The 24,020-nt window shown below is 43.8% G+C and overlaps 1 protein-coding gene across 11 annotated transcripts in view; it reads right to left on the bottom strand.

Moving 5' to 3' along the window:
• Positions 1-24,020, bottom strand: part of LOC133568033 (receptor-type tyrosine-protein phosphatase S-like) — a 293,725-nt gene that overhangs the window by 190,708 nt on the left and 78,997 nt on the right. For 6 of the 11 annotated variants that reach the window (XM_061919726.1, XM_061919727.1, XM_061919729.1 and 3 more), the window contains exon 3: positions 7,048-7,196. In XM_061919726.1, coding sequence (XP_061775710.1) covers positions 7,048-7,196 — 149 coding nt within the window. The remainder of the gene's footprint in view (positions 1-7,047; positions 7,197-24,020) is intronic. The other 5 variants (XM_061919728.1, XM_061919736.1, XM_061919730.1 and 2 more) reach the window with 1 other exon arrangement.

Raw genomic sequence — 24,020 nt, 5'->3', positions numbered from 1 at the left:
TTATAACACTTATATAAAACTTTTAAAGTCATTTTTATAGTAGGCCGATATAGACACTTGCATCATGTGTTGTCTTCATTATAACACTTTTAGAAGTCTTTTAAAGTCATTTTGATAGTAGGCTAATATAGACACTTACATCACGTGTTGTCTTCATTATAACACTTATATAAGACTTTTAAAGTCATTTTGATAGTAGGCCGATATAGACACTTACATCATGTGTTGTCTTCATTATAACACTTATTTAAGACTTTAAAGTCATTTTGATAGTAGGCTAATATAGACACTTAAATCATGGGTTGTCTTCATTATAACACTTATACGAGACTTTTAAAGTCATTTTGATAGTAGGCTAATATACACACTTACAACATGTATTGTCTTCATTATAACACTTTTAAAAGTCTTTCAAAGTCATTTTGATAGTAGGCTAATATAGACACTTACATCACATGTTGTCTTCATTATAACACTTATAGAAGACTTTTAAAGTCATTTTGATAGTAGGCTAATATAGACACTTACATCATGTGTTGTCTTCATTATAACACTTATATAAGGCTTTTAAAGTCATTTTAATAGTAGGCTGATATAGACACTTACATCAAGTGTTGTCTTCATTATAACACTTATATAAGACTTTTAAAGTAATTTTGATAGTAGGCTGATATAGACACTTACAAAATGTATTGTCTTCATTATAAAACTTTTAAAAGTCTTTTAAAGTCATTTTGATAGTAGGCTAATATAGACACTTACATCATGTGTTGCCGTCATAACACTTTTTAAAGTCTTTTAAAGTCATTTTGATAGTAAGCTAATATAGACACTTACATCATGTGTTGTCTTCATTATAACACTTATATAAGACTTTTAAAGTAATTTTAATAGTAGGCTGATATAGACACTTACATCATGTGTTGCTTTCATTATAACACTTTTAAAGTCATTTTGATAGTAGGCTAATATAGACACTTATATCATGTGTTGCCTTCATTATAAAACTTTTAAAAGTCTTTTAAAGTCATTTTGATAGTAAGCTAATATAGACACTTACATCACGTGTTGTCTTCATTATAACACTTATATAAGACTTTTAAAGTCATTTTGATAGTAGGCTGATATAGACACTTACATCATGTGTTGCCTTCATTATAAAACTTTTAAAAGTCTTTTAAAGTCATTTTGATAGTAAGCTAATATAGACACTTACATTACGTGTTGCCTTCTTTATAACACTTATATAAAACTTTTAAAGTCATTTTTATAGTAGGCCGATATAGACACTTGCATCATGTGTTGTCTTCATTATAACACTTTTAGAAGTCTTTTAAAGTCATTTTGATAGTAGGCTAATATAGACACTTACATCACGTGTTGTCTTCATTATAACACTTATATAAGACTTTTAAAGTCATTTTGATAGTAGGCCGATATAGACACTTACATCATGTGTTGTCTTCATTATAACACTTATTTAAGACTTTAAAGTCATTTTGATAGTAGGCTAATATAGACACTTAAATCATGGGTTGTCTTCATTATAACACTTATACGAGACTTTTAAAGTCATTTTGATAGTAGGCTAATATACACACTTACAACATGTATTGTCTTCATTATAACACTTTTAAAAGTCTTTCAAAGTCATTTTGATAGTAGGCTAATATAGACACTTACATCACATGTTGTCTTCATTATAACACTTATAGAAGACTTTTAAAGTCATTTTGATAGTAGGCTAATATAGACACTTACATCATGTGTTGTCTTCATTATAACACTTATATAAGGCTTTTAAAGTCATTTTAATAGTAGGCTGATATAGACACTTACATCAAGTGTTGTCTTCATTATAACACTTATATAAGACTTTTAAAGTAATTTTGATAGTAGGCTGATATAGACACTTACAAAATGTATTGTCTTCATTATAAAACTTTTAAAAGTCTTTTAAAGTCATTTTGATAGTAGGCTAATATAGACACTTACATCATGTGTTGCCGTCATAACACTTTTTAAAGTCTTTTAAAGTCATTTTGATAGTAAGCTAATATAGACACTTACATCATGTGTTGTCTTCATTATAACACTTATACAAGACTTTTAAAGTCATTTTGATAGTAGGCTAATACAGACACTTACATCATGTGTTGCCTTCATTATAGCACTTTTAAAAGTCTTTTAAAGTCATTTTGATAGTAGACTAATCTAGACACTTACATCACGTGTTGTCTTCATTATAACACTTTTAAAAGTCTTTTAAAGTCATTTTGATAGTAGGCTAATATAGACACATCATGTGTTGCCTTCATTATAACACTTTTAAAAGTCTTTTAAAGTCATTTTGATAGTAGGCTAATATAGACACTTACATCATGTGTTGTCTTCATTATAACACTTATTTAAGACTTTTAAAGTCATTTTGATAGTAGGCTAATATAGACACTTACATTACGTGTTGCCTTCATTATAACACTTATATAAGACTTTTAAAGTTATTTTTATAGTAGGCTGATATAGACACTTACATCATGTGTTGCCTTCATTATAACAATTATATAAGACTTTTAAAGTCATTTTGATAGTAAGCTAATATAGACACATCATGCGTTGCCGTCATTATAACACTTTTAAAAGTATTTTAAAGTCATTTTGATATTAGGCTAATATAGACATATCATGTTTTGTCTTCATTACAACACCGAGACAAGACTTTTAAAGTAATTTTGATAGTAGGCTAATATAGCTAATACGGACACTTGCATCATGTGTTGTCTTCATTATCAGACTTTTAACGTCATGGTGAGATAAATAAGATTATCAATAAATTAAGAATGTTTTTTTCATGGTTTGTTATTCAAGTATTCAGAAACCATTTTTATTCCAAAACGGGTCTATACTGCATCGGTTGCATACTGACAATAAGGTCAGTCGCTTCTCATCATTTATATGCACGTGAAAGGATAAACACTTGAACAAATAATATAAATAAAACAAACAAACAAAAATTGAAGCTGCAAGCAGCGATGGACGGGACCGACTTTTACTGGTGTTTCCTGCCTTTACCCATTCAACATATATTTACCTGCACTTTACCTACCTTCCCTGCATCCTGGGGTCAAACTGGTGCCTCCTTCTTTCACCCAGTCAACATATCTTTACCTGCATAGTACCTACCTTCTCTGCATTGTGTGGTCACGCTGGTGCTTCCTGCATTTAAGCGGCCATCTTGAGACGGCAGCAGCGCAGCAGCAGCGCAGCATTTCTTTGAAGGCTCGTAAAATCAAAACCAGGAGCAGTTAGAAAAACTATTTCCGCAACTTTTAACCAGAAGGGTTCAATCTGTCTTCTGTGGTAGTTTGAAGCCGACACAACAAACGTGCTCAGAGGAGATAATGCTTGAAAAAAGGTGACGGGTTTTTACAAAACTTTTGTTTTGAAGGGGTAATTGTCAACTTCCTGTTGATTTTTGCTGAAGGATGTCAATAATGAAATGTAGGTCTAAGTGAGACCTACATAGAAGTTTTTGTTTCATGTCTCTACGACATTCCTACTGGAAGTTACAAGCAGTTTTGTCCGTGTTTTCTTCCCAAGAGCAGTTCTGTTTGTGTTTTATTCCTAGGGGGCGCTAGAGCGCAATTTTGAATTTTTTATTTATTTCATTTTTTTTTATTAGATCACAATTTTCACCGTCCTGATGTGTGCGTCCAGTTTGGTGAGTTTTGAAGCATTTTAAGGGGGTCAAATTACAGCTCAAAAAGGCAAAAATAAAATTTTTTTAGGAAGCTTTTCTTTTGAAGGGGTGTTTGCCAACTTCTTGAGGATTTTTGCTGAAGGATGTCATTTTATGAAATGTAGGTGTAAGTCAGACCTATATAGAAGTTTTTGTTTCATGTCTCTACGACATTCCTCACGGAAGTTACAAGCAGTTTTGTCTGTGTTTTCTTCCCAAGAGCAGTTTTGTCACTGTTTTATTCCTAGGGGGCGCTAGAGCTCAATTTTTAGTTTTGGGGTTTGGTTTCTTATTAGATGGCAATTTTAGCCAGTCTTGATGTGTGTGTAAAATTTGGTGAGTTTTGAAGCATGTTAAAGGGGTCAAATTACAGCTCAAAGAGGCGGCGGTATAATAATAAAACCTTAGAAATACAATTGGGTCCTCTGTTCCAAAGGGTCTTCGGTCCCTAACAATCCTTGCTGCCATGTGTTAGTACGAGTCACCAGGACACGTACCTGCAGGAAAGTGGTGTGACAGCCGCTACTTACCACTGTGTGGGGTGGAATGTTATTCCACGCACTAAACACTCAAAAGCATGAATGCAGGCAAGGCAGAAGGTGAAGCGTCACTGGGACTGAAAGTGCTTGCTGGTGCATGAAGACCATCAACACTGCATGTGTTCAGAACTCTCACTATTATGTTAGATCCACTATGGACTGGACTCTCACACTATTATGTTAGATCCACTATGAACTGGACTCTCACTATTATGTTAGATCCACTATGGACTGGACTCTCACACTATTATGTGAGTTCCACTATGAACTGGACTCTCACTATTATGTTAGATCCACTATGGACTGGACTCTCACTATTATGTTGGATCCACTATGGTTATCAGATGTGTTATCAGGAGATGTCAAGGAATCAGGTGTGTTACAAGATGAGTTATCAGGTTAGTTATCAGGAGATGTCAGGTATCAGGTGTGTTATCAGGTGTGTTATCAAGTGAGTTACCAGGTGAGTTATCAGATGAGTTATCAGGTTAGTTATCAGGAGATGTCAGGTATCAGGTGTGTTATCAGGTGTGTTATCAGGTGTGTTATCAGGAGATATCAGGTTTTAGGTGTGTTATCAGGTGTGTTATCAAGTGAGTTACCAGGTGAGTTATCAGATGAGTTATCAGGTTAGTTATCAGGAGATGTCAGGTATCAGGTGCGTTATCAGGTGTGTTATCAGGAGATATCAGGTTTTAGGTGTGTTATCAGGTGTGTTATCAAGTGAGTTACCAGGTGAGTTATCAGGAGATGTCAGATATCAGGTGTGTTATCAGGTGTGTTATCAGGAGATATCAGGTTTTAGGTGTGTTATCAGGTGTGTTACCAGGTGAGTTATCAGGTGTGTTATCAGGAGATGTCAGGTATCAGGTGTGTTATCAGGTGTGTTATCAGGTTAGTTATCAGGTGAGTTATCAGGACATGTCAGGTATCAGGTGTGTTATCAGGTGTGTTATCAGGTGTGTTATCAGGTGTGTTATCAGGAGATATCAGGTTTTAGGTGTGTTATCAGGTGTGTTATCAAGTGAGTTACCAGGTGAGTTATCAGATGAGTTATCAGGTTAGTTATCAGGAGATGTCAGGTATCAGGTGTGTTATCAGGTGTGTTATCAGGAGATATCAGGTTTTAGGTGTGTTATCAGGTGTGTTATCAAGTGAGTTACCAGGTGAGTTATCAGGAGATGTCAGATATCAGGTGTGTTATCAGGTTTTAGGTGTGTTATCAGGTATGTTACCAGGTGAGTTATCAGGTGTGTTATCAGGAGATGTCAGGTATCAGGTGTGTTATCAGGTGTGTTATCAAGTGAGTTACCAGGTGAGTTATCAGGAGATGTCAGATATCAGGTGTGTTATCAGCAGATGTCGGGTATCAGGTGTGTTACCAGGTGAGTTATCAGGAGATGTCAGGTATCAGGTGTGTTATCAGGTGAGTTATCAGGAGATGTCAGATATCAGGTGTGTTATCAGGCGTGTTATCAGGAGATGTCGGGTATCAGGTGTGTTACCAGGTGAGTTATCAGGAGATGTCAGGTATCAGGTGTGTTATCAGGTGTGTTACCAGGTGAGTTATCAGGAGATGTCAGGTATCAGGTGTGTTACCAGGTGAGTTACCAGGTGTGTTACCAGGTGAGTTATCAGGTGTGTTACCAGGGGATTTATCAGGTATGTTACCAGGTGAGTTATCAGGAGATGTCAGGTATCAGGTGTGTTACCAGGTGAGTGATCAGGTGTGTTATCAGGTGTGTTACCAGGTGAGTTATCAGGTGTGTTATCAGGAGATGTCAGGTATCAGGTGTGTTATCAGGAGATGTCAGGTATCAGGTGTGTTATCAGGTGTGTTATCAGGAGATGTCAGGTATCAGGTGTGTTATCAGGAGATGTCAGGTATCAGGTGTGTTAACAGGAGATGTCAGGTATCAGGTGTGTTATCAGGAGATGTCAGGTATCAGGTGTGTTATCAGGAGATGTCAGGTATCAGGTGTGTTATCAAGTGAGTTATCAGCTGTGTTATCAGGAGATGTCAAGTATCAGGTGTGTTATCAGGAGATGTCAGGTATCAGGTGTGTTATCAGGAGATGTCAGGTATCAGGTGTGTTATCAAGTGAGTTATCAGCTGTGTTATCAGGAGATGTCAAGTATCAGGTGTGTTATCAGGAGATGTCAGGTAGCAGGTGTGTTATCAGGTGTGTTATCAGGTGTGTTATCAGGAGATGTCAGGTATCAGGTGTGTTATCAGGAGATGTCAGGTATCAGGTGTGTTATCAAGTGAGTTATCAGGTGTGTAATCAGGTGATGTCAGGTATCAGGTGTGTTATCAGGAGATGTCAGGTATCAGGTGTGTTATCAGGAGATGTCAGGTATCAGGTGTGTTATCAGGTGTGTTATCAGGAGATGTCAGGTATCGGGTCTGTTATCAGGTATCAGGTGTGTTATCAGGAGATGTCAGGTACCAGGTGTGTTATCAGGAGATGTCAGGTATCAGGTGTGTTATCAGGAGATGTCAGGTATCAGGTGTGTGATCAGGTGTGTTATCAGGTGTGTTATCAGGAAATGTCAGGTATCAGGTGTGTTATCAGGTGTGTTATCAGGCGATGTCAGGTATCAGGTGTGTTATCAGGAGATGTCAGGTATCAGGTGTGTTATCAGGTGTGTTATCAGGAGATGTCAGGTATCAGGTGTGTTATCAGGAGATGTCAGGTATCAGGTGTGTTATCAGGAGATGTCAGGTATCAGGTGTGTTATCGTAGAGAGTTGGCGAACTGTGACAACCACCTCGATACGCTGAGAGTTGACCTTCTTGCCCTTCTTGTTCCAGTAGACCACGGGCTTGGGACTCCCGGCGGCCTGGCACACGAAGGAGGCCACGCCCCCCGACACGCCGATCTGGTCTGTGGGGATCTTGGTGAATCTCGGAGGAGCTGAGGGGAAAGACAAGCGTGTGAAAATGGATCCTTGAAAAAAAAAAAAAAAAAAAAAAAGACCCCCCGCTGACTGCCGGGCTGAGTTTTTGTGCTTACTTCCTGGGTATCATGGCGAGGACACCGCCAAGGACTTCCTGCGGCTCATAAATAAAAGATCGGCTTTGGCTTGAGAGGACCTGCTCACCCTGGCCATCGCTCTCTTTGAAGGGCAACTGCATTTATTGTCAAATGGTGCCCGTTATTCACAATCATTATGTAAGACAGGCACACACATATGGTCTCCTTTTTAATGCATTCTAAAAACTAAGAATAATTGTATTTAAATAGTCTGCCTACAAAAAGCTTAAAAAAAACATCCAAACACTTTCATTAAATGATATACATGATGTTCGTATATATGTTATGTAGTGACAGGCACATTCTTGATAACATTTAATACTTACATATTTTTTTATAACTTTAAGCAAACGATGACAGATTAATTTCTCAAATGCATCGCTCTCTTTAAAAGGGGAACTGCATTCTTTTTTTTAAAATGTTGCCTATTACCGGTATTCAAAATCATTATGTAAGACAGGCACACATGGTTTTTTTTTTGGGTTTTTTTGCATTCTAAAAAGTAAATAATTGTAATGAAAAGTCATTCTATAAAGTGCTTAAAAATCCCCCAAACACTTTCATTAAATGATGTATATGATGTAAGTATATATGTTATGTAGTGACAGGCACATTCTTGATAAAATTTAATATTTACATAGTTTTCTAATTTTAAGCATACAATGACGCATTAATTTCACAAATAAATCGCTCAATTTAAAGGGGAACTACATTTTTAAACGTTTTTTTACCTGTTATTCAAAATCATTATGTAAGACAGGCACACATGTTCTTTTCTTTTTAACACATTCTAAAATCTAAATAATTGTAATCAAAAGTCTGCCCATAAAGCGCTTAAAAAAACATCCAAACACTTCTATTAAGGTTTCATAGTCACAATCATTGTGTAAGACAGGCACACACATGGTCTCCTTTTTAATGCATTCTAAAAACTAAAAATAATTGTAATCAAAAGTCTGCCCATAAAGCGCTTAAAAAAACATCCAAACACTTCTATTAAGGTTTCATATACATGATGTTCGTATATATGTTATATAGTGACAGGCACATTCTTGATAACATTTAATACTTACATATTTAAAAAAATAATAATTTTAAGCAAACGATGACGGTTTAATTTCTCAAATGCATCGCTCTCTTTAAAGGGCAACTGCATTATTAAAAAAATGTTGCCTATTACCGGTATTCAAAATCATTATGTAAGACAGGCACACATATGGTTTTCTTTTTTTTGCATTTTAAAAACTAAATAATTTTAATGAAAAATCAGTCTACAAAGTGCTTAAAAATCACCCAAACACTTTCATTAAATGATATACATGATTTAAGTATATATGTTATGTAGTGACAGGCACATTCTTAACATTTATTTTTACATAGTTTTCTAATTTTAAGCATACAAAGACGCATTCATTTCACAAATAAATTGCTCAATTTAAGGGGGAAATGCATTTTCAAACGTTTTTTGCCTGTTATTCAAAATCATTATGTAAGACAGGCACACATGTTTTTTTCTTTTTAACACATTCTAAAAACTAAATAATTGTAATCAAAAGTCTGCCCATAAAGCGCTTAAAAAAACATCCAAACACTTCTATTAAGGTTTCATGTACATGATGTTCGTATATATGTTATGTAGTGACAGGCACATTCTTGATAACATTTAATACTTACATATTTTAAAAAAATTATAATTTTAAGCAAATGATGACGGTTTAATTTCCCAAATGCATCGCTCTCTTTAAAGGGGAACTGCAATTTTTTTAAAATGTTGCCTAATGTTGTATTCAAAATCATTATGTAAGACAGGCACACATATGGTTTTCTTTTTTTTTTGCATTCTAAAAACTAAATAATTGTAATGAAAAGTCAGTCTATAAAGTGCTTAAATATCCCCCAAACACTTTCATTAAATGATTTACATGATGTAAGTATATATGTTATGTAGTGACAGGCACATTCTTGATAACATTTAATATTTACATAGTTTTCTAATTTTAAGCATACAATGACGCATTAATTTCACAAATAAATCGCTCAATTTAAAGTGGAACTAAATTTTTTAACATTTTTTGCCTATTAACACATTCTAAGAACTAAATAATTGTAATCAAAAGTCTGCCCATAAAGCGCTTAAAAAACATCCAAACACTTCTCTTAAGGTTTCATGTACATGATGTTCGTATATATGTTATGTAGTGACAGGCACATTCTTGATAACATTTAATACTTACATATTTTTTTTTAAATAATTTTAAGCAAACGATGACAGATTAATTTCCCAAATGCATCGCTCTCTTTAAAGGGGAACTGCATTCTTTTTTTAAACGTGGCCTATTATTCAAAATCATTATGTAAGACAGGCACACATATGTTTTTATTTTTTTTGCATTCTAAAAACTAAATAATTGTAATGAAAAGTCAGTCTATAAAGTGCTTAAAAATCCCCCAAATATATAAGCATCTACACGGTGTGTAATAAAAGCAAACGTCTCCATCTCTGTGCACCAGCATCACCTTGGAGGATCTATCGGCGTGTTCACCATCTCACTGAGTCCATCAGCATGTTCACCATCTCACTGAGTCTATCAGCATGTTCACCATCTCACTGAGTCTATCAGCATGTTCACCATCTCACTGAGTCTATCAGCATGTTCACCATCTCACTGAGTCTATCAGCATGTTCACCATCTCACTGAGTCTATCAGCATGTTCACCATCTCACTGAGTCCATCAGCATGTTCACCATCTCACTGAGTCCATCAGCATGTTCACCATCTTACTGAGTCTATCAGCATGTTCACCATCTCACTGAGTCTCACTATTATGTGTTGGCGGGGAAACGCCTGCAAAGAAAAACAGCAATTTGCAAGCGTGCTATTGAGCCAATAGTGGTGAACCTGTATCGCCCCTCTTGGTTATCTGTCTGTGGCCTGTTGCCATGGCGGCCAGCTGACCCTCACCATGGCAACCCCCATCCCTTCCTCCCACCTCCTCTGAAGTCTGGTCCTGCTGTGTTGACTCACAGGAGCCCTAAAAAGAAGGCCGTGGAAGAATGGCTTGCAGATTGTGGAGGCTGTTTGCACTTTGCCTCGCTCGCGTCGCACACACACACATCGCATTTCAGCACACACACACTCGTCTCGCACACACACGCTCGTCTCGCTCACATCGCATCTCATCTCAGCACAAACACAAAGTCAACACAGAAGGAGCGCCATGTTCTGAGGAAAAAGGATGAAAGAAAAAAAAAAAATTTTTTATAACTTTGTTTTTTCCCCCCAGGTCGAGAACACCCAAACTGAAGGCGAGACGAGCCCGCAAATTATATAAATGTAACATTTTATTTCTAGAAATGTATATTTTCTTATTTCTAGTCAATGACTCATCTTTCATTTGAGCATAAACAACAATACTTTAGCTATTTAAATAAGACAGTGTAGCGGTTGATTTACGGACATAATTCGCCACACCTAGTGCTTGACCTTATTGTTATTATTCACTGTACTGTTCGAGTATGCACATGACAATGTTGTTCTGTTTCACTGTACTGTTCAATTAGGCACATGACAAGGTTGCAGGTAATTCGGCGCGGCCCCTTTAAGTGGCCGGCAGGAGTTTCTCCCAAAGGTGGGGGTTTGTTGTTCCCGCCATTTTTGAGTGTTTTAAGTCAGTCTGTTCTGGTTCTAAAAGAATAAAGGACGCACACGTTTTTGTGTGTCAACGATACACGAAGTTGTCTTGCTTTCACGCTACAAGCACAACACTGACTACCCCGGACCGTTACCCTGTCCCCCACATACAAGACTTTTCCGCCAACCTGGCTGGTAAAACTGTATTTTCTAAGGTAGATCTCGTCCGGGGCTATCATCAGGTGCCGGTCCACCCCTCTGATATTCCGAAGACAGCGGTAATTACCCCATTTGGACTGTTTGAATTTTTACGCATGCCGTTTGGCCTTAAGAGCGCCGCACAGACTTTCCAGCGGTTGATGGACTCTGTTTTACGTGATTTGCCGTTTTTGTTTGTTTACTTGGACGATATCCTGGTAGCAAGCACCTCGCAAGCCGAACATGTGACCCACCTTAGGACTCTTTTTCAGCGTCTTAGCCAACACGGGCTCATTGTTAACCCGGCTAAGTGCCAATTCGGGGTGTCTGTGATCGACTTCCTCGGTCATCGTGTCACGGAGTGCGGGGCAGTTCCCCTCCCAGCAAAGGTGGCTGCCATCGCAAACTTCCCCCGCCCACTCACGGTTAAGGCTCTCCAGGAGTTCCTGGGCATGGTAAATTTTTACCATCGTTTTATTCCCAGGGCAGCTGACCTCATGCGGCCGCTGTATGATGCTCTTAAAGGAGCTGCTCCCAAGCACATGGTGGACTGGTCTGACACGCGGCACAGTGCTTTTGTGGGGGTCAAGTCTGCTCTCGCTAACGCTACCCTGCTGGCACACCCATTACCCGATGCTCCCATTGCAATCACCACAGACGCGTCAGACTATGCCGTAGGTGCAGTGCATGAGCAGTGGGTGGGCGGCACTTGGCAACCTTTGGCTTTCTTTAGCAGGCAGTTGCGCCCCTGCGAGCGGAAATATAGCACATTTGACCGTGAGCTCCTCGGCCTCTATCTGGCCATACGCCATTTCCGTTCGTTGCTTGAGGGCCGGCCTTTCACAGCTTTTGTGGACCACAAACCGCTCACTTTCGCGATGGCCAAGACAACTGAACCGTGGTCGGCTCGGCAACAGAGGCACCTCTCCTACGTCTCAGAGTTCACGACAGACATCCAACACCTTGCTGGTAAGAGCAATGTCGTTGCTGACTGCCTTTCCCGAGCTGTCGCTGGCGCCGTCCATGTCGGGCTCGATTTTGCTCAAATGGCAGTTGACCAGGCCGACGACCCTGACATCAAAGCTCTGAAGGCTGCAACCACAGGGTTACGGTTGTCTGAGGTCCCTTTTGAGGACACAGGGGTTATGCTCCTTTGTGACATCGCTACCGGTCGGCCACGGCCCCTTGTGCCCGCCTGTTGGAGGCGGCGTGTTTTCGACTCCATCCACGGCCTTTCTCACCCGGGCAGGAAACCTTCCCAGCGGCTAGTAGCTGCAAAATTTGTCTGGCGGGGATTAAAGAAAGATGTTAGGGACTGGGTTTCCACCTGTGTAGCATGCCAGCGCTCAAAGGTGCACTGCCACACGCGGGCTCCACTGGCACCGTTTACGGTTCCGGAGCGCCGTTTTGACCATGTCAATGTGGACTTGGTCGGCCCTCTTCCATCCTCACGCAGCTACACATACCTTCTCACGATGGTTGACAGGACCACCCGCTGGCCGGAAGCAGTACCTCTGACGTCCGCCACCTCCGCAGAGGTGGCACGCGCGTTCATTGGTACGTGGGTTGCCCGTTTCGGTACCCCGTCGGACATATCATCCGACCGGGGCTCGCAGTTCACTTCTGAGCTTTGGGCCGCTGTGGCCGAGAGCTTGGGAGTGAAACTCCACCACACAACGGCATATCACCCACAGGCCAATGGTATGTGTGAGCGATTTCACAGATCCATGAAGGCAGCGCTTAGGGCGTCCCTGAAGGACAGCGCCTGGGTAGACAAACTCCCTTGGGTAATGCTGGGCCTTCGGACTGCCCCCAAGGAAGACCTGCAATCTTCCTCGGCAGAGTTGGTGTATGGGCAGCCCCTGCGTGTGCCGGGAGATTTCATTCCTAACACGACGGCATCTTGGTCCGCTGGTGAGCAACGAGCTGCTCTCCTCGATGCTGCCAAGGGTTTTGCCCCCATCCCCACTTCTCAGCACGGACTTACGCCGTCTCATGTTCCCACTTCTTTAAGGGGTGCAGCTTTTGTTTTTGTCCGCCACGACGCCCACCGCGGCCCCTTTCAGCCCCCTTACAATGGGCCATTTCGCGTCCTAGAGAGCGGGAACAAACATTTTCTCTTGGATATCGGGGGTCGGTCTGAAAAGATCACGGTGGACCGGCTGAAAGCGGCCCACTTAGATCTTAGTCAGCCGGTTACCACAGCTGTACCCCCACGCCGGGGTCGTCCGCCCGCGTTGCCTAGGCCTCATAATGACTTTTTGCATCCTTCTGAGCAATCCCTCGGTACCTTGGACTGTGCAGATTTCATTCCGTTTCCCCCTGCTGACTCCCCGGCGTTAGTACCAGTCCGGCGCACCCGGTCGGGTAGACCTGTTCGTGCCCCTGTCTATTGACCGTTTATTTTCCTTAGTGATGGCGAATTCTGGGGGGACGTGTGTAGCGGTTGATTTACGGACATAATTCGCCACACCTAGTGCTTGACCTTATTGTTATTATTCACTGTACTGTTCGAGTATGCACATGACAATGTTGTTCTGTTTCACTGTACTGTTCAATTAGGCACATGACAAGGTTGCAGGTAATTCGGCGCGGCCCCTTTAAGTGGCCGGCAGGAGTTTCTCCCAAAGGTGGGGGTTTGTTGTTCCCGCCATTTTTGAGTGTTTTAAGTCAGTCTGTTCTGGTTCTAAAAGAATAAAGGACGCACACGTTTTTGTGTGTCAACGATACACGAAGTTGTCTTGCTTTCACGCTACAAACCAGTGTTGTGCTTGTAGCGTGAAAGCAAGACAACTTCGTGTATCGTTGACACACAAAAACGTGTGCGTCCTTTAGCCTTTTAGAACAAAACAGACTGCTTTTAAAACACTCAAACAATGGCGGGAACAACAAACCCCCACCTTTGGGAGAATCTACTGACGGCCACTTAAAGGGGCCGCACCGAATTACCTGCAACGGAACAACCTTGTCATGTGCCTAATTGAACAGTACAGTGAAACAGAACAACATTGTCATGTGCACACTCGAACAGTACAGTGAACAATAACAATAAGGTCAAGCACTAGGTGTGGCGAATTATGTCCGTAAATCAACCGCTACACACGTCCCCCCAGAATTCGCCCTCACTAAGGAAAATAACGGTCAATAGACAGGGGCACGAACAGGTCTAACCAGACCGGGTGCGCCGGACTGGTACTAACGCCGGGGAGTCAGCAGGGGGAACCGGAATGGAATCTGCACAGTCCAAGGTACCGAGGGATTGCTCAGAAGGATGCAAAAAGTCATTATGAGGCCTAGGCAACGCGGGCGGACGACCCCGGCGTGGGGGTACAGCTGTGGTAACCGGCTGACTAAGATCTAAGTGGGCCGCTTTCAGCCGGTCCACCGTGATCTTTTCAGACCGACCCCCGATATCCAAGAGAAAATGTTTGTCCCCGCTCTCTAGGACGCGAAATGGCCCATTGTAAGGGGGCTGAAAGGGGCCGCGGTGGGCGTCGTGGCGGACAAAAACAAAAGCTGCACCCCTCAAAGAAGTGGGAACATGAGCCGGCGTAAGTCCGTGCTGAGAAGTGGGGATGGGGGCAAAACCCTTGGCAGCATCGAGGAGAGCAGCTCGTTGCTCACCAGCGGACCAAGATGCCGTCGTGTTAGGAATGAAATCACCCGGCACCCGCAGGGGCTGCCCATACACCAACTCTGCCGAGGAAGATTGCAGGTCTTCCTTGGGGGCAGTCCGAAGGCCCAGCATTACCCAAGGGAGTTTGTCTACCCAGGCGCTGTCCTTCAGGGACGCCCTAAGCGCTGCCTTCATGGATCTGTGAAATCGCTCACACATACCATTGGCCTGTGGGTGATACGCCGTTGTGTGGTGGAGTTTCACTCCCAAGCTCTCGGCCACAGCGGCCCAAAGCTCAGAAGTGAACTGCGAGCCCCGGTCGGATGATATGTCCGACGGGGTACCGAAACGGGCAACCCACGTACCAATGAACGCGCGTGCCACCTCTGCGGAGGTGGCGGACGTCAGAGGTACTGCTTCCGGCCAGCGGGTGGTCCTGTCAACCATCGTGAGAAGGTATGTGTAGCTGCGTGAGGATGGAAGAGGGCCGACCAAGTCCACATTGACATGGTCAAAACGGCGCTCCGGAACCGTAAACGGTGCCAGTGGAGCCCGCGTGTGGCAGTGCACCTTTGAGCGCTGGCATGCTACACAGGTGGAAACCCAGTCCCTAACATCTTTCTTTAATCCCCGCCAGACAAATTTTGCAGCTACTAGCCGCTGGGAAGGTTTCCTCCCCGGGTGAGAAAGGCCATGGATGGAGTCGAAAACACGCCGCCTCCAACAGGCGGGCACAAGGGGCCGTGGCCGACCGGTAGCGATGTCACAAAGGAGCATAACCCCTGTGTCCTCAAAAGGGACCTCGGACAACCGTAACCCTGTGGTTGCAGCCCTCAGAGCTTTGATGTCAGGGTCGTCGGCCTGGTCAACTGCCATTTGAGCAAAATCGAGCCCGACATGGACAGCGCCAGCGACAGCTCGGGAAAGGCAGTCAGCGACGACATTGTTCTTACCAGCAAGGTGTTGGATGTCTGTCGTGAACTCTGAGACGTAGGAGAGGTGCCTCTGTTGCCGAGCCGACCACGGTTCAGCTGTCTTGGCCATCGCGAAAGTGAGTGGTTTGTGGTCCACAAAAGCTGTGAAAGGCCGGCCCTCGAGCAACGAACGGAAATGGCGTATGGCCAGATAGAGGCCGAGGAGCTCACGATCAAATGTGCTATATTTCCGCTCGCAGGGACGCAACTGCCTGCTAAAGAAAGCCAAAGGTTGCCAAGTGCCGCCCACCCACTGCTCATGCACTGCACCTACGGCATAGTCTGACGCGTCCGTGGTGATTGCAATGGGAGCATCTGGTAATGGGTGTGCCAGCAGAGTAGCGTTAGCGAGAGCAGACTTGACCCCCACAAAAGCACTGTGCCGCGTGTCAGACCAGTCCACCATGTGCTTGGGAGCAGCTCCTTTAAGAGCATCATACAGCGGCCGCATGAGGTCAGCTGCCCTGGGAATAAAACGATGGTAAAAATTTACCATGCCCAGGAACTCCTGGAGAGCCTTAACCGTGAGTGGGCGGGGGAAATTTGCAATGGCAGCCACCTTTGCTGGGAGGGGAACTGCCCCGCACTCCGTGACACGATGACCGAGGAAGTCGATCACAGACACCCCGAATTGGCACTTAGCCGGGTTAACAATGAGCCCGTGTTGGCTAAAACGCTGAAAAAGAGTCCTAAGGTGGGTCACATGTTCGGCTTGCGAGGTGCTTGCTACCAGGATATCGTCCAAGTAAACAAACAAAAACGGCAAATCACGTAAAACAGAGTCCATCAACCGCTGGAAAGTCTGTGCGGCGCTCTTAAGGCCAAACGGCATACGTAAAAATTCAAACAGTCCAAATGGGGTAATTACAGCTGTCTTCGGAATATCAGAGGGGTGGACCGGCACCTGATGATAGCCCCGGACGAGATCTACCTTAGAAAATACAGTTTTACCAGCCAGGTTGGCGGAAAAGTCTTGTATGTGGGGGACCGGGTAACGGTCCGGGGTAGTCGCCTCGTTGAGTCTGCGGTAATCCCCGCACGGCCGCCAACCACCTCCGGGCTTCTCCACCATGTGGAGGGGCGACGCCCACGGGCTGTCTGAGCGGCGAATTATCCCGAGGCGTTCCATGGTCTCAAATTCAGCTCTAGCGATGGAGAGCTTAGCGGGGTCAAAAAGGCGCCGAGCTCGCTCCGCGTCGGTAAGTCCAAATGTCTGTAACAGGTGAGCCTTCAACGTGAGGTACTTGTTCCTCTCCGGTGGGTGCGTAAGGACGCTAGCCACTCTGGACGCCGTCGCGCTCCCGAGGGAGGACACAACATAATGGAACTTAGTGTCGTCTTCGGTGATACCTCGCAGGGTGAACTGTGCCTCGGCCTGGGCAAACCGTACAGTCGCGGAAGATTCCCAGAACTCGGGCAGCTTCAGAGAAACTGCATTCGCCGTCATGGTCGAAAAAAAATCCACTGAATTCGTTCAGTGAAACGTCGGGGTCACCAGTGTTGTGCTTGTAGCGTGAAAGCAAGACAACTTCGTGTATCGTTGACACACAAAAACGTGTGCGTCCTTTATTCTTTTAGAACCAGAACAGACTGACTTAAAACACTCAAAAATGGCGGGAACAACAAACCCCCACCTTTGGGAGAAACTCCTGCCGGCCACTTAAAGGGGCCGCGCCGAATTACCTGCAACCTTGTCATGTGCCTAATTGAACAGTACAGTGAAACAGAACAACATTGTCATGTGCATACTCGAACAGTACAGTGAATAATAACAATAAGGTCAAGCACTAGGTGTGGCGAATTATGTCCGTAAATCAACCGCTACACACGTCCCCCCAGAATTCGCCATCACTAAGGAAAATAAACGGTCAATAGACAGGGGCACGAACAGGTCTACCCGACTGGGTGCGCCGGACTGGTACTAACGCCGGGGAGTCAGCAGGGGGAAACGGAATGGAATCTGCACAGTCCAAGGTACCGAGGGATTGCTCAGAAGGATGCAAAAAGTCATTATGAGGCCTAGGCAACGCGGGCGGACGACCCCGGCGTGGGGGTACAGCTGTGGTAACCGGCTGACTAAGATCTAAGTGGGCCGCTTTCAGCCGGTCCACCGTGATCTTTTCAGACCGACCCCCGATATCCAAGAGAAAATGTTTGTCCCCGCTCTCTAGGACGCGAAATGGCCCATTGTAAGGGGGCTGAAAGGGGCCGCGGTGGGCGTCGTGGCGGACAAAAACAAAAGCTGCACCCCTTAAAGAAGTGGGAACATGAGCCGGCGTAAGTCCGTGCTGAGAAGTGGGGATGGGGGCAAAACCCTTGGCATCATCGAGGAGAGCAGCTCGTTGCTCACCAGCGGACCAAGATGCCGTCGTGTTAGGAATGAAATCACCCGGCACCCGCAGGGGCTGCCCATACACCAACTCTGCCGAGGAAGATTGCAGGTCTTCCTTGGGGGCAGTCCGAAGGCCCAGCATTACCCAAGGGAGTTTGTCTACCCAGGCGCTGTCCTTCAGGGACGCCCTAAGCGCTGCCTTCATGGATCTGTGAAATCGCTCACACATACCATTGGCCTGTGGGTGATACGCCGTTGTGTGGTGGAGTTTCACTCCCAAGCTCATTGACCGTGAGCTCCTCGGCCTCTATCTGGCCATACGCCATTTCCGTTCGTTGCTTGAGGGCCGGCCTTTCACAGCTTTTGTGGACCACAAACCGCTCACTTTCGCGATGGCCAAGACAACTGAACCGTGGTCGGCTCGGCAACAGAGGCACCTCTCCTACGTCTCAGAGTTCACGACAGACATCCAACACCTTGCTGGTAAGAGCAATGTCGTTGCTGACTGCCTTTCCCGAGCTGTCGCTGGCGCCGTCCATGTCGGGCTCGATTTTGCTCAAATGGCAGTTGACCAGGCCGACGACCCTGACATCAAAGCTCTGAAGGCTGCAACCACAGGGTTACGGTTGTCTGAGGTCCCTTTTGAGGACACAGGGGTTATGCTCCTTTGTGACATCGCTACCGGTCGGCCACGGCCCCTTGTGCCCGCCTGTTGGAGGCGGCGTGTTTTCGACTCCATCCACGGCCTTTCTCACCCGGGCAGGAAACCTTCCCAGCGGCTAGTAGCTGCAAAATTTGTCTGGCGGGGATTAAAGAAAGATGTTAGGGACTGGGTTTCCACCTGTGTAGCATGCCAGCGCTCAAAGGTGCACTGCCACACGCGGGCTCCACTGGCACCGTTTACGGTTCCGGAGCGCCGTTTTGACCATGTCAATGTGGACTTGGTCGGCCCTCTTCCATCCTCACGCAGCTACACATACCTTCTCACGATGGTTGACAGGACCACCCGCTGGCCGGAAGCAGTACCTCTGACGTCCGCCACCTCCGCAGAGGTGGCACGCGCGTTCATTGGTACGTGGGTTGCCCGTTTCGGTACCCCGTCGGACATATCATCCGACCGGGGCTCGCAGTTCACTTCTGAGCTTTGGGCCGCTGTGGCCGAGAGCTTGGGAGTGAAACTCCACCACACAACGGCATATCACCCACAGGCCAATGGTATGTGTGAGCGATTTCACAGATCCATGAAGGCAGCGCTTAGGGCGTCCCTGAAGGACAGCGCCTGGGTAGACAAACTCCCTTGGGTAATGCTGGGCCTTCGGACTGCCCCCAAGGAAGACCTGCAATCTTCCTCGGCAGAGTTGGTGTATGGGCAGCCCCTGCGTGTGCCGGGAGATTTCATTCCTAACACGACGGCATCTTGGTCCGCTGGTGAGCAACGAGCTGCTCTCCCCGATGCTGCCAAGGGTTTTGCCCCCATCCCCACTTCTCAGCACGGACTTACGCCGTCTCATGTTCCCACTTCTTTAAGGGGTGCAGCTTTTGTTTTTGTCCGCCACGACGCCCACCGCGGCCCCTTTCAGCCCCCTTACAATGGGCCATTTCGCGTCCTAGAGAGCGGGGACAAACATTTTCTCTTGGATATCGGGGGTCGGTCTGAAAAGATCACGGTGGACCGGCTGAAAGCGGCCCACTTAGATCTTAGTCAGCCGGTTACCACAGCTGTACCCCCACGCCGGGGTCGTCCGCCCGCGTTGCCTAGGCCTCATAATGACTTTTTGCATCCTTCTGAGCAATCCCTCGGTACCTTGGACTGTGCAGATTCCATTCCGTTTCCCCCTGCTGACTCCCCGGCGTTAGTACCAGTCCGGCGCACCCGGTCGGGTAGACCTGTTCGTGCCCCTGTCTATTGACCGTTTATTTTCCTTAGTGATGGCGAATTCGTTTGTTTTTTCCCCAATATATATTTTTGGGGTTTAATTTAATGGAGAGAAACCTGTAATTTAGTTACATGTAATGGAGAGTAACTTATAGATTAGTTACGTTTAATGGAGAGTAACTTGTAACTCAGCTTCATTTAAAGGAAAGTAACTTGTAGTTTAGTTACATTTAATGGAGAGTAATGTGTAGTTTAGCAACATTTAATGGAGAGTAACTTGTATCTTAGCTACATTTAATGGAGAGTAACATGTAGCTTAGTTACATTTAATGGAGAGTAACTTGTATCTTAGTTACATTTAATGGAGAGTAACATGTAGCTTAGTTACATTTAATGAAGAGTAACTTGTAGCTTAGTTACATTTAATGGACTGTAACTTGTAGCTCTATTATATTCAATGGAGAGTAACTTGTAACCTGGCTACATTTAATGGAGCGTAACTTGTAGCTTAGTTACATTTATTGGAGAGTAACTTGTAGCTTAGTTACATTTAATGTAGAGTAACTTGAAGTTTAGTTACATTTAATGGCGATTAATTTGTAGATTAGTTACATTCAATGGAGAGTAACTTGTAACTTATCTACATTAAATGGAGAGTAACGTGTAGCTTAGTTACATTTATTGGAGAGTAACGTGTAGCTTAGTTACATTTAATGGAGAGTAACTTGAAGTTTAGTTACATTTAATGGAGATTAATTTGTAGATTAGTTACATTCAATGGAGAGTAACTTGTAATTTAGCTACATTTAATGGAGAGTAAGTTGTAACTTATCTACATTAAATGGAGAGTAACTTGTAGCTTAGTTACATTCAATGGAGAATAACTTACTTGTAACTTGGCTACATTTAATGGAGAGTAACTTGTAACTTATCTACATTAAATGGAGAGTAACTTGTAGCTTAGTTACATTTAGTGTAGAGTAACTTGTAGCTTAGTTACATTTAATGGAGAGTAACTTGTTGCTTAGTTACATTTATTGGAGAGTAACTTTTAGCTTAGCTTCATTTAATGGAGGGTAACGTGTAGTTACATTTATTGGAGCGTAAAACATGTAGCTTATTTACGTTTAATGGAGAGTAACTTGTAACTTAGCAACATTTAAAAGAACAGAAACTTGTAACTTATCTACATTTAATGGAGAGTCACTTGTAGCCTAGTTACATTCAATAGAGAGTAACTTGTAATTTAGCTACATTAAATGGAGAGTAACTTGTAACTTATCTACATTAAATGGAGAGTAACTTGTACCTTAGTTACATTTGTTGTAAAGTAACTTGTAGTTTAGTTACATTTTTTGGAGAGTAACTTTTAGTTTAGTTACATTTAATGGAGATTAACTTGTAGATTAGTTACATTTAATGGAGAGTAACTGGGAGTTTAGCTTTATTTAATGGAGAGTAACTTGTAGCTTAGTTACATTTAATGGAGAGTAACTTGTAGCTTAGCTACATTGATTGGAGAGTAACTTGTATCTTAGCTACATTTATTGGAGAGTAACTTGTAGCGTAGTAACATTTATTGGAGAGTAACTTGTAGCTTAGCTTCATTTAATGGAGAGTAACTTGTAGCTTAGTTACATTCAATGGAAAATAACTTACTTGTAACTTGGCTACATTTAATGGAGAGTAACTTGTAACTTATCTACATTAAATGGAGAGTAACTTGTAGCTTAGTTACATTTAGTGTAGAGTAACTTGTAGCTTAGTTACATTTAATGTAGAGTAACTTGTAGCTTAGTTACATTTATTTAAGAGTAAGTTATAATTTAGTTACATTTAATGGTGAGTAACTTGTAACTTAGTTACATTTAATGGTGAGTAACTTGTAGCTTAGTTAAATTTAATGGAGAGACGTCACTGCAAATTGTTTTTTGTATTTTACATTATTATTATAGTTTTGTAAACAGTACAATTTTACCATTAAATGAACACCGGTGCAGTTTTCTATTTATGCTAATTATGTGTATAAAATAACTCAATAACATTTACGGTAACAAAGTGGCAGCTCGACAGCCAGAATGTTATGATTACATTAACAATGGTACGGTTTCTCATTGACATCACACTGGGTTGAGTTTTTCCTTGCCCTGATGTGGCATCTGAGTCCAGGATGTCGTTGTGGCTTGTGCAGCCCTTTGAGACACTCCTGATTTAGGGCTATATAAGTAAACATTGATTGGTGTCAGAAAAAAGTGGTTCTGTAGAACTGTCAGCCATGACGGTCCACAGCAGGAACCCAAAAGCTGAGGTGGAGTCGAGCAGAGGACATCTGAGGATCACCCTGCCGGACTCGGGACGGTGGGACCGGTGGATCCCCCGCAGAGAAGTGTGCCTCGTCCCCGGGACAGGATCAGGATCCAATTCCACGTGCCTTGTTGAGCTCCGACATGGTCTCTCCGGCTTTTGTGCACGGTCCAGAATGTTTTCTTAAACCGCGCTTCCACGCCAATCCTCCGGCAAAAGCCGCCCCGCTGGCAAACTGGTACTTTAATCCTCATGGAAGGCCGGGGAAAGCCCCTCTAGGCAGAGACTTTGCGAGGATTTGCAGCCGACAAAGAAGCTCGTGGGGACGCTGGCAGAAAACGGGTGGGGCACTGATGGGGGGGGGGGGGGGGGGGCTTTTGCTCTTCATAGAGGCTCTGGCTCCTCCTCCACACCTCCGGCCCGGGGAACACAGCACACTTTTCTGAAGCGGCGCCAGGCAGGCAATATGCAATCAGCGTCCAATTGCAGCCTTTGTCTGCTCGGGATGCAATCACCGCGCTGAGGACGGGGAATAAAAGTGAATAGGGAGAGCTGCCGTCGCAGATTGCTTCTTTGTTCCGGGAAGAAAGGTGACTGATGTTGTACTCGGTCTGATCCGCCTTTCAAGAACACATTCCTTCCTGTTTGACACTTCCAGCCCACTTGGGGCAATGCTTAGTGATCATGCACGTTGTAGACTTCACAAGGCTGAAAGATGCATGAAAAAACTACAACTATTATTTTTAATTGTTGAATAAAGATAAATTTTTTTAGGAATGTACAATAACGCCATACTAATGGGTCACATTCAGTACTATACCGCCTCTAAAAAAGTACCAGTCCTTTCCCTTCCCATCGTCGTCAAATCGTGACATTGCTGGTTTTACCAGCAGAGGAGCATGTTTGGCAGCACACACACACTGAGTACTTACAAGCAGACAGTGTGTGTAGACAGAAAAGGGAGAACGGACACATTTTGGTGTAAAAAGTCAAGATAAAGGTGAAGTTATAACACTGAAACACTCTCAGGAAGAGCTGCTTTAAGACATGGCGGCTAACATCCATCCACAGTGTTTTGGCTACTTCTAAATCACTATTCCTGGCCTGAATGGCGACAAAGTAAGTTTTTTTCAAGTACCATTATCACTGGAGGACAAGGAAAAGCTAAATCACTAAACCCGGCCTGCATGGCGACAAAGTAAGTGTTTTACAAGTACTATTATCACTGGAGGACGAGAAATAGCTAAACAAAAAGTACCAGTCCCTTCCCTTCCCATCGTCGTCAAATCACGACATTGCTGGTTTTACCAGCAGAGGAGCATGTTCAGCAGCGCACACACACAGAGTACTTACAAGCAGACACAGTGTGTAGACAGAAAAGGGAGAACGGACGCATTTTGGTGTAAAAAGTCAAGAAAAAGGTGAAGTTATAACACTGAAACACTCTCAGGAAGAGCTGCTTTAAGACATGGCGGCTAACATCCATCCACAGTGTTTTGGCTACTTCTAAATCACTAATCCTGGCCTGCATGGCGACAAAGTAGGTTTCTTACAAGTAACATTATCACTGGAGGACGAGGAATAGCTAAACATGCTTCACTACACAGCGTATGAGGATACAATAGCTCACCGCCGTCACAATGTAAACAAACGCCATAGGTGGATCTACACCTGACATCCACTGCGATGATACCAAGTACAGGAGCGTACCTAGTCGATACTACATCAATATTTTTTTTTTTAGAATCACACAATCTTTTAAAGTCATATTA

This window comes from Nerophis ophidion, linkage group LG14 (genome assembly GCF_033978795.1).
Source record: "Nerophis ophidion isolate RoL-2023_Sa linkage group LG14, RoL_Noph_v1.0, whole genome shotgun sequence".
Classification (NCBI taxonomy): domain Eukaryota; kingdom Metazoa; phylum Chordata; class Actinopteri; order Syngnathiformes; family Syngnathidae; genus Nerophis; species Nerophis ophidion.
Note: the sequence above shows the minus strand (reverse complement) of the source record. Positions and strands in the feature narration are given on the sequence as shown.